The 11853-nt window shown below is 41.5% G+C and overlaps 1 protein-coding gene across 1 annotated transcript; it reads left to right on the top strand.

Moving 5' to 3' along the window:
- The first annotated feature begins 123 nt into the window (after positions 1–123).
- lrrc8c (leucine rich repeat containing 8 VRAC subunit C) lies at positions 124–11633 on the top strand. Its single transcript, XM_028404436.1, has 3 exons — positions 124–258; positions 5608–5750; positions 8715–11633. Exons 2-3 carry the CDS (start codon positions 5613–5615, stop codon positions 10962–10964), a joined length of 2388 nt encoding a protein of 795 aa, XP_028260237.1. The 5' UTR covers positions 124–258; positions 5608–5612; the 3' UTR covers positions 10965–11633.
- Positions 11634–11853: the final 220 nt, after the last annotated feature.

Below are 11853 nucleotides of genomic sequence, written 5' to 3'. Positions count from 1 at the left end.
GCCGATGTTATTTTTAGCACAGCACTGCTGCAATCCTCCTCCTCCGCTCGGCTGTCACATAAACAACATGTTTGACTCCCCGCTGATGAAGGGCGCTGTTTCCTCAGAAGTCCACGCCCCTGTGGCAGGCAGGAGATGCCTGCACTGGCTGACCGAGGATCCGGGCAGACGGAGGAAGAAAGCGGGACCGCGCACATCATGAGCCCAGACCTCATTGCATAGAAAAGCCGATCGAGTCCAGCTCTCATCAGAAAGAAGGTAAGTCTTTAACACTACTGATTGATCTGGGGTGACAGATTGACGCTCATTAATCTGATGCGTGAAGTACAATAGCGCAGTTTGTAGCGCGGAGCGAAGTTTACAGGATTACCGTTAGGTTAGCTCCCTAGATGGGCTGTGTGAAGACGGAGGGAAGTGAGGAGCAGACCGTGCTAACTCTCAACACCCCCACATCCCGCCACATCCTTTTATGTTTTATGGCAGGAGTGTTAAATTCAAGGCCCGCGGGCTAAATCCGGCCCGCTGCGACGTTCTATCTGGCCCACATCACGATGTCCTAAACATCTATGATCCGGCCCGAATCTTTTTTTGTAAATGTAAGATGTTCATTTTTCATATAAATTGAAACTACCCACAACATTCCACTGGATAAAACCAGCCATACTAACAAAACTGATTTATTGTAATCAAACCTACGCGCTCCTACTCAGGCCGCTGTTGGTTAAAGAGCGCAGCTCTGAGCTTTGATTGAGTACGGCTGAGAACAATAGAGGTGGTTCAAGCCGAAAAGGAAAGTGGACGGTGAACATAGTTTTAAAGATGGACACAGCAGTATATTTTAAGGGGTTCAGTGGAAACGAGCCCGCTTGCTGTGCAAAAAAAGTCACCGTCCTAAAGGAAAATAATCTGAAGCATGATTACTCAAAGGATCAGAGAAGAGGAAAAAAGAGGCACACAGCTACAGAGGAGGCGAACATCCCAGTAAATTATTTTTTTCTTACAGTCAGTTTCATGGTGAGTAACAATAATAAGTGATAAGTGCAACTTCAAGTCCAGTACTTCGTGTTTAGGACTACTTTTTGGCGAAAGAGAGAGAGAGTCGTGCGCATTTACGCACATGGCACAGCCGCGTGGAGCTCCCGTTACACAATAAAAGTATAGGCTCCCTCATTAAAACAAACCTCCACTCTTGGCTGGTGTTTTTTCTCTTTCCCTTAACGAGCAGTAGCTGCTTTCTGTGTCCCTGGAGTTGGGTGTGATCCAAACAGATCTGCTTTTGGATATCTGGGATTCAGACAAGTTTCCTGTCAGGAAGGAGCAAGGATATGGCCTGCTCTGCTCCATTCAATGGCTGACTCATCTAGTATTTTTCCTAGAGCCTAGCTAAAACAAATTGTAGCCTCTCCATTAGCTTGTCTCTCCCCACAGCTGTTTACTCTATTTGGTCATATTGTTAAAGGACCCAAAGGAACGTGTCCACAGGAGCCTGGAGCACAAAGTTAGAAACAAACTGGGACTTTTCTCAGCAAACTATGCAGTTATTATAATGGAGATCTTGTAAATATCATCAACCTTGGGGTATGGTACATTAAAGGGGCATGGGAGCACTGATTGCTGCAAGCAACTCTTATTCTTCACCCTCTTTCTTCATCTTCTTCTTTTTTATTCTTCCGTACATTTTTTGGCGCAGCGTATCTTCAGCATACATTCGCCGATTTCAGCCATTCAACTATCAAAATGTTCATCTCACAGAGGACATTCCGGGTTTTTTTCAAAAAATTATGATTTTTCAAATATTAAGCAATTTCGGTGTCATTTTCAACATGGGAGTCTGTGAGAGAGCCCTTCAACAAGAGTCATCTGCCAAATGTAGCTCCTCCTACAAATGTCAAGCTACAGACTCCATTTTAGTCTTAAAACGCTCATTAGATGCTGCTCTATCAAACTTGTATTCAGAATTTTCTAATTCCGAATCCTTTCCGTGTGCCAGGCTCTCAAAGTTGGAGTGGTTTTTGAGGTCTCTTCTGAGTTTAACATTCGTGTGTATTGCGCAGAATGTTGGGAGCCAGAGTGGATGATGTCATCACTCAGAGTGGAGAGAGGCTGAGGAGATGCCTAAAAAAATCTCTCTAACCTGCACTCAGGCCTGCACCCTCTATCTCACAGGGATAATTTTTATATCAGTTCGAAGGAACACTCGTTAGCTCTCTGACGGTGCGACTGTTAAAACTGAACACCAAACCGTTTTGCCCGTACAGCCAGCTGTTCGGGGAGAGTGCCGGTCATATTTCCATTAAGACATAATGTAAAACTAAAAACAGAGAAGCAGAGCAGCCATATTTTCTAACTCGCCGCCATCTCCACATCTTTGACATCATAGACATAAAAATGATACTGTGTTGTAGAGCAACTTCTTGCGATTCTCATGGTGTCCATATGTTTTGTCTGAAGGCTTCTGTTTGGACAAAACCAGAGGGTGTTTTTACATTGGAAATGCATTAGGAGGGGGACAGAGATAGTTGATATAGTTGATAAACATTCTGGTTGTCATGGATACAGGCAGGCAGGCAGGGCTGTTACCATGGTGACAGGCTGACACACAAGAAGCATACAAAGCAGCCATATTTGTAGTCTTTATCAGATTTTAAGCATTATACCTGTCATATTGATCATCCTTCAGCTGTATACTACTTTTCCACATTCAAATCACACAGCCTGAGCTTCTTAGTCTTATGGTATTATTCCAGCCTCAGACCTTTCATATATTCACAGGCTGTTCTTTAAGGTCATGACTTCATACTGTTCTTGTCTTCAGCTGTTTCTTTTATATATCTTCATAATATTACAACATTTTCTACTTTTCAAAATAAGAGCTTCATCTTTCTAAATTCTTAACCGTGTTTCAGAAAATTAAATTCAGATTGCAATTCAGAGCAATCCTTCACATCAGCATTCAATGCAATCAAACTTGCAATTTCTTCAGGAAATGCCCTTTTCTAGTTCGGTTTATTATCACCGTTTACTGTCATAAACTGACTGATGACATCATCAGATTCAGCCACAAACATGCCAGAGACTTTGTGTGGTGTGTGTGTGTGTGTGTGTGTGTGTGTGGGGGGGGGGGGGGGGGGCATCAACTGAAAGGCTGAGGACCGAGCTATAAATACATTTTGATGTAGACATGGACCTACTGTATGTGCATGTCAAATATACATCATAAAAAATCTCTGTTGTAACTTTATGATGGGAGGAACTGAACATCATAGGTGCTCCTGTCATACTGGTACTTGTACTTAAACTGGCCTGATGTTGATACAGTGAAGCCAGATGCAGAGATGAGGCAGCAACAGACAATATGTGCTATCACTACATATACAGTTTAGCATATGAGTTGCCTGTTGGAGTGTGTGTGTAGTGTCTGGGGTCTGAAAGAAGTGTGTGCAGGAAGCAGCTAAGATAAAGAGGGTCTAATCTTGAATTATGGGAAATGCAGACAGGATCGGTTTAAGTAAAAAAATCTCTGAATGTCAGTATGTACCTAATGAGCTTTCTTTAAGGAAGTGACGTAATAAATTGCAGAGATATCCCTTTAATACAATCAGTGATAGGATGAGTCTGTGTTGCTCCCAGCAAATATACTGTATATTTCTTCAGAATAAGCACATCTATCCTGCATCGTTGCATTTTCCCACAAAACACTGCTGATGCTCTCTGCTTAGTAAAAGCTGAAATAAGGACTGCTTGGAATTACAGCTTTATGTAACACATGTTTATGCTTATTGCAGTAGTACTGATGCGTTAACTAGAGCCTGACTGATATTGGCTTACATTTAAATGCTACCACGTCATAGCTGGCTTGGTATTTTGCTAAAATGATGAATGATAGTAGTGTGAACATGGGAGTAGAAGTACTTTTAAATGTCAAATGACACCAAAATGCTACAGACCTCCAAACATTTGCTTAAGGGGGTGCAGGGAAACGTGTGACCCGGCACAAATCTGTCATAGAACAGGGTTTTAATTGTGTAATTTTTTGTTGTAGTGATTTGTGAAAAGTTAATAAACAATTTTTATAGGTCCTGTGGCTCACAACTTCCTGACCATGTAGTTCATTAGGGGTAGAGTACACAACATTATATTAGGAATATTGGCTGACTGGCTGATGATTGTTCAGTATATATATTACCAATAAAAAACATTGGTATCAGTCACAGAAACAGAATATCAGTTGGGCTCTTGTTGTTCATGTAAACTACTGTAACTAAAAAAAGCCCAACATAAATGCCTCAAACAGTTACAGGCACTTGACGTTACATTTAACATGCAGATATAGGATTTTTAATAATAATAAAATTATTTCTGTCAATTGACTTAATTGACCTCTAATGTCAACCATCAGTAGATAAACACCTCCAGAGTGGCTGCTCTGAATGCTTCCTGTTGTTCTGCTAGAATCACTAAAGAGCTTCTGAGTGAAAGGCTCCCAGGCGTTTGGCACCCTGTTCAACAATACCTTTCAGATGAACTTATTAATAATAAAGTTCGAGTGTAGCCGTATTGACAGCAGTTGTTGGGGAGATTTAGAAGATAAACATGTCACATTACAGTCTGGCACCTTTTAGATTAAAATGATAATGCTGCCAACCTCCTGCCAGACAGATTGAAACTGGATACTTGCGGCTGCAGCACTCGCACACAAGGTGACCAGAGAGGGGGCGTGAGCAGCATCACAGACACAGCACTCCTTTTAATGCTTTCCGCTGTTAAGACTGTCGGGTTTTTATTTTTTAAAGAGATTAATAGCCACAAGACAATACTGTGTGTACACAACTAAAGTGGTCTGGGATCTGCTTCAGGTGTGAAGCCACTTTGAAAAGAAGTGGGCTTCTTAGACTATGAAGTAAATGTCCAAACACTGCCTCCAGCTCTGCACAATGACTCATGTATTTAGACACGGGCCACTGACTTTTAAATAATTACATTTGTAATGTATATTTGTTTAATGTCAAAGCTTCACTTGGGAGGTACTCATCAGTTTGAGGATCTGTTTGGTCCATGTTTGGCATAAACACATAACAGTAAAAAGGTCAGGATTCAGAGCTTCACTTGACAGAGAAGGGTTTGGGTGATACGTTAGTTATAAATCTGCATGCTAACATGCTCAATGTGCCGATCATGTAATGTAGCTGAGATGGTGCCATTGCATAGAGCACAAAGTGGAGTTTTTGCCACATATCTTTGAGCCTTGGTTGCTTTTGGTCTGTATCCATCACTCTCCTGTGTGAATCTTTCACCTAATGTTACATGTGTGCAGGCAGCTCTGCACTGCTCTTCTCATGGCTATTTATTCTGCTCACATAATTAGCACTTAGCTATAGCTTCATGGCCTTAAAGCTAAGAAGTTTGTAACATGCATTCAAAACTAACAAAGTACTGTTTGTAGTTTCTCTGGAGGAGGAGAGCAGACATAGTGTAGTAGCCATTTTTATTTATTTATAGAAGATAAAATAAGTCACAGTTTATCATTAATCTTTAAGGGAACCAGAATTTTGAATTAAACCCTGAAAGTGGTGTGTTCTAATTTCCCACTCTTTTTTTTTTTTACAGGCATCATGATTCCTGTGATGGAATTCCGGCAGTTCACTGAACAGCAGCCAGCGTTCAGAGTTCTGAAGCCGTGGTGGGATGTGTTCACAGACTACTTGTCTGTAATCATGCTTATGATCGGTGTCTTTGGGTGCACTCTTCAGGTCAGTGTCAATGCATCACCATTACGTCTGTGGGCTCAAGAGCAATATCGCTAATGTACACTAATGCACACACACACATGCTTATGAGATAAAAGCACAGGCTATATCAAGAATAATTGAATTCAGCAGAGAAAGCGTCTCAACTCCCTGATGGAACATTACTGCTGTGCTCTCTCTCTCTCTCTCTGCGTTGGCACCAGCTCAAAACACTTATTCTGTGCTTTTACAACTTGGCCTGCGCACAGTAAAGGAAGCATTCAGCCCATCAGGAGGTTACCAGTGGAAACATTTACCCGCCCCAGCCCCAGCCCCTTTTAGTAAACAGTAAATTCCGCACTCCTGTGGCCTGGTGCTTGACGTGTCCCTCTCTGCAGAAGGTAGAAATTTTTTTGGCGGCTGTCACAGTCTGTAGTGTAAATCCTGGAAATGATACCAAAAACATTCTGAGCAAAAACAGTTAACAGGATATTTATCAGCAGCCATTGTTTCCCAGAGTGCTTGGGCATGATCTAATAGTTAGTAAATTAAGTGGGTAATGAATTCTGTGGCTAGGTTTACTTTACAAGTCAGAGCATTATGCTGCCTGACACAATGATCCTTTCAGTTCAGAAGGAGAAACACAGGGAGACGGTTTGTAAAATCCTGCAGAGCACTGCAGATCTGACTTTGCATTATAATCTGTGGTTTGCTGCAGCGCACACTGCACTGTCCTCACTGTAGTAATGATGTCATTTTGTATGCACTATTCAAAGCTGCGCAGTCACATAGGGCAACAGATTCAGATTGTGTTTCAGAAAACAGAGCGCACACAGTGTCTCCCCTTGAGGACCCGCCACCAATGAATTAAAGTGCCCATTTCCTGTTATTAGCATAGCAGAGTCAAACAGCTGCTTTTCATTATTTACATTGCAAGTAAATAAGACCAGGAACATTTGCCCTTTACCAAAGCTAGCTTGTGGCTAATCAGCACAACTGCATGCAACGGGGAAAAAAATAAAAACTGGAGCAAACACAGGTACTGAAGAACTGATGTGTTGTGACACAAGTAACTCAACTTGAAATACATGAACAGTCCTTCTAGGTAGACTGATAATGCTGTGTGTGTGTTGCACATGAGGAAAATAAGCATCAAGAAAGAGTAACAAAGTACAAAAATAGAAACAGAAATGGGTGTAATCAAATAAATATACAGTGCAGTGTCTGTGTGGTTACATGGTATTTTTAGTTTGAATGTGTTTATCAGATGCAATCAGAGGATACTGTTTTCTTACAGAGCAGATGTGTCTGAATTTAGCATAGTTAAACGTGTTTAGTCTTCTACATGCTATTAGCAAATACACTGTGGGGATATGTTTACTCTCCTAACATACAAAAAAGTCACAAACCCAAAAACATCTGTCCTTTGAAACCAGACTGATAACGTTTTTAAGGGCTGATACTAATTGTAGGAGCTATTTTGCCAATTTGTTTATTTTATATTAGTTGTTATCTATTTGAATTATTTGTATATTTTTTGGGTTAGGTTTTGGGTATTATTCAGCATGTTTATTTAATGTAAATATGTTGTTAAGTTTACTTTATGTAATTTAATAATGTGATTTGGTGTCACTAGGGGGCACCAAGGTTAAATACAGTGTTATGCAAAAGTTTAGGCACCCCTTAGGAAAATCACTGCATCAGTGTGTCACTTGCTGAGCTTATACCTTATGGAAACAGAAACATTTCAGTAGTGTAATAACTTTTATTGGACCAAGACTATTTAACATAGGTAACTGCTGACTGTGCTTGTCCTTGGTTCTTTCTTAGAGAGTGGAAACACGGGGGCCTCTAAACAGCTCTCCACTGACCTAAAAACTAAGATAATTCATTATTCATTATTATGAATTAGAAGAAGGGTACAAGAAATAGAAGAAGAACTTATTGCCTACTGTGACATTTGGTGGAGGCTCCGTCATGTTATAGGGCTGTGTGGCTAGCACATGTACTGGAGACCTTGTTAAAGTTGAGGGCCACATGAATTCCTCTCAGTATCAGCAGATTCTTGACAAGAATGTTCAAAAGTCAGTCTCAGAGTTGAAGCTACGCCACGGTTGGATTCTTCAGCAGGACAATGATCCTAAGCACTGTTCAAAATCCACCAAGGAATTCATGCAGAAGCACAAGTACAATGTTCTGGAATGGCCATCCCAATCCCCACATCTTAACATCATTGAAATGGATTGATCTGAAGCAGCAGGTTGTCTATGCACAGAAGACAAGAACCCTGACTGGACTGGAGCTGTTTTGTATGAAGGAATGGGCCAAAATCCCACCTGCCAGACTTCAGGGACTGTCTGTGGCTATAGGAGGCGTCTACATATGTTAAAATGAAGCTGCTGCTTCAAAAGCTCAGCAAGTGACAAACTGATGCAGTGATTTTTTTTTTACCAGCAGGGACAAATTTTGTCAGTTGTTTGTTGCATGCATAAGTGATTGTTTGATATTTGGTTAAATTAAGTTGATCTATTTTGTTTCTTTAAAGTTTAAAATATTTTGACAAATAACTACACTAATATTTTGATAGAAAAAAAAACGAATATTCTTAATATAAGTACAGTGTCCTGACAAAGTATAGGTATGTTAAAAAGAGATTACATAGAAATCTAGATGTAGCAATACAAACATTGCCTGTTGTTTAATGGAGCTTACTATACAGCTTTCAGGCTGCCACCTTCTGGCCAAAGTGACCCAGCTGGTGAAATAATAATAATTCATAATAATGACCCGTCCCTAATTTGCACTAGTCATACTGTTGACCAGTGTTATCTGCATACCCCAATGGAAATTCTAAGTTCCTGCAGCAACATTGACTTAACTCAATAAACATGAAAGCTACAGGTTTATTTAAATGAGAAGTAGCTGTGTCTGATCTCTCTTTTGTTAATCTAATTTTGCTCATTTTCCTTTCTGCCGGTTCCCTTTTAGGTAATGCAGGATAAAATCATTTGCCTCCCACAGAGAACATCAGCTCTTTCAGAGAATAGGAGTGATGTGGACCTGAAGTCTCTGTTGCACCTGCCTCCCAACACCTCATCTGTGCCAAGAGAAATGAAAGGTCTGAAAACGAATCTGGACATTCAACAGTACAGCTTCATCAATCAGATGTGTTATGAGAAGGCACTGCACTGGTATGCCAAGTACTTCCCCTACTTGGTCCTTATACACACGGTGGTTTTTATGGTGTGCAGCAACTTTTGGTTTAAATTCCCTGGCTCCAGCTCTAAAATAGAGCATTTTATCTCCATGCTTGTCAAGTGCTTCGACTCTCCCTGGACCACACGGGCTTTGTCGGAAGTATCTGGAGAAAATCCGGAAGAAAAGGACCAAAAAGAGAGCGGCATTTCTCGGTCCAACATTGAAGCGTCTCCTGGGGAGGGGAACCTGGTGAAGACGCAGTCCCTTCGTTCTATCCCAGAGAAGATAGTAGTGGACACGCCATCAGCAAGTGCTCTAGACAAGAAAGAGGGCGAGCAAGCAAAAGCTCTTTTTGAGAAGGTGAAGAAGTTCCGTTTGCATGTGGAGGAAGGTGACATCCTCTACCTCATGTATGTTCGCCAGACTGTTTTCAAGGTTTTTAAATCCCTCCTCATCATTGCCTATAACAGCTTTCTGGTGAATAGAGTGCGGAACAGAGTAGGCTGCGAAGCTGAGATTCAGGACATGACAGGCTATAAAACCTTTGAGTGCAACCACACCATGGCTCACCTGTTCTCTAAGCTGTCCTACTGTTACCTGTGTTTGGTGGCTGTGTATGGATTAACAAGCCTCTACACTTCCTATTGGCTCTTCTACCGCTCACTGAAAGAGTACTCCTTTGAGTATGTGCGGCAGGAAACAGGCATCAGTGATATCCCAGACGTCAAGAATGACTTTGCTTTTATGCTGCACATGATTGATCAGTATGACCCGCTGTACTCCAAACGATTTGCAGTTTTCCTCTCTGAGGTCAGCGAGAACAAACTCAAGCAGCTCAATCTTAACCATGAGTGGACAGCGGAGAAGCTCCGTCAGAGACTCCAGACCAACACCAACAACAGACTTGAACTGCAGCTGTTCATGCTCCCAGGTTTACCTGACACCGTCTTCGAGCTGACGGAGCTGCAGTCGCTCAAGCTCGAGATCATCAACAATGTCACCATCCCTGCCTCAGTCTCTCAGCTGGAAGGCCTCCAGGAGCTGTCTCTTTACCGGTGCTCTTTAAAGTTGCATACAAGTGCTACCGCCTTCCTCAAAGAGAACCTTAAAGTTCTGAGAGTGAAGTTTGATGACAACAGGGAACTTCCAAACTGGATGTATTGCCTGCGCACCTTAGAGGAGCTCTATCTGGTTGGCTCACTCTGCCCTGATGCCTCCAAGAATATAGTCCTCGAGTCTTTGCGGGAGATGAAGTGTCTGAAAACTCTCTGCTTAAAAGGCAATTTGACCAAAATACCCCAATCCATCGTGGATGTTTCCAGCCACCTGCAGCGGCTGTACTTACACAATGACGGCACCAAACTCGTAATGCTCAACAATCTGAAAAAGATGACCAATCTGATAGACCTGGAGCTGGTGCGTTGTGATCTTGAACGCATTCCACATGCAATCTTCAGCCTGACCAACCTGCAGGAGCTGGACCTGAAAGAGAACAACATTCGCTCTATTGAGGAGATCGTCAGCTTTCAGCACCTTCGAAAGCTTACCTGCCTTAAACTTTGGTACAATGGCATCATGTACATCCCAGAACACATCAAGAAGCTCGGCAGCCTGGAGCGCCTTTACTTCAGCCACAACAAGGTCGAGATATTGCCCTCACACCTGTTTTTGTGCAACAAGCTGCGCTACCTGGACCTGTCCAACAATGACATCCGATTCATTCCACCGGAAATTGGAGTCCTGCAGAGTCTGCAGTACTTCTCAGTCACCTGTAACAAAATTGAGAACCTACCAGATGAACTGTTCTTCTGCAAAAAGCTCAAGACGCTAAAGCTAGGTAAGAACTCATTGTCCATACTCTCACCAAAAATCTCCAACCTAGCTCTGCTGACCTACCTGGAGCTCAAAGGCAACCACTTCGAGCTGCTTCCTCAGGAGCTGGGGTGCTGTCATGCTTTGAAGCGCAGTGGCCTTATAGTGGAGGAGGCAATGTTTGAAACTCTGCCTTCAGATGTCAGGGACCAGATGAAGGCTGAGTGATATGCCTTAATGTAGCCACAGTGCCTGCCGTGTGTTCTGTCATCCAGGTCAGAGCCTTTGTTTTATATGAAGTCACATCATAGCTAAGTGTATACTACTCTTTAGAGTTTATATCATTGATAGGAAAAAAATACATATTCATATATTGTCACATTGTGTGTGGCTGCAGCAGGGATGTATTATACAGCCACATCCTTCTTAAAAGGGACAGTTTTCCCACATCAGTAAGTCTTTCCCCTGCACTCTTTTTGCTAAGCTGACTGTCTGCTGGTCGTAGCCTTATACTGACATGAGAGCGTGACTCTAGAAAAATTGTGGACATATTTCCAATCATGTCTAAACTGTTTTCTGTCACTGATTTAATTATCGAATGTAAATCTGAAGACCTCATCTACGTGTGGGTCAATAGCCTTATGGTGTAAATATTTAAATCTTAAGACTGTTAGTGGACTTCTGCAGGGAAAATTCAACAAACTGAGGGGCATATCTTACACAGGTGGCTGTAAAATTATCTATGTAAAAAAGCTGGCATCTTAAAGTGCATTAAACTTAAAGGACATATCATACTGGTGTTTTTCTTGAAATGTAAAGTGCTATAAACATGTATTTTCTAAAAATATTTTTTATGTTGATGACCAATAAAATTTGATTTATTTCGAAAAAGTCAAATTGGGTTGGAATTTATGAAAAATAAACATCACAAAATCTGGTCATTGATTATGAAGTATCTACAAATAGCACCTTGTCCTTTTATCACCCATGAGGATTAACAAAGGAGATTATTGTCATGGGTGGATGACGCAGAGCTGCAACAATAAAGCTGTCGATGACAAAAACCTTTAAACTTATTGAGGAAAAATAATATTAATAAAATACATTTTGCTTGCAC

The sequence above is a fragment of the Parambassis ranga genome, chromosome 4 (genome assembly GCF_900634625.1).
Source record: "Parambassis ranga chromosome 4, fParRan2.1, whole genome shotgun sequence".
In the NCBI taxonomy this organism is placed as follows: domain Eukaryota; kingdom Metazoa; phylum Chordata; class Actinopteri; family Ambassidae; genus Parambassis; species Parambassis ranga.
This window is presented reverse-complemented; position numbering and strand designations above follow the sequence as displayed.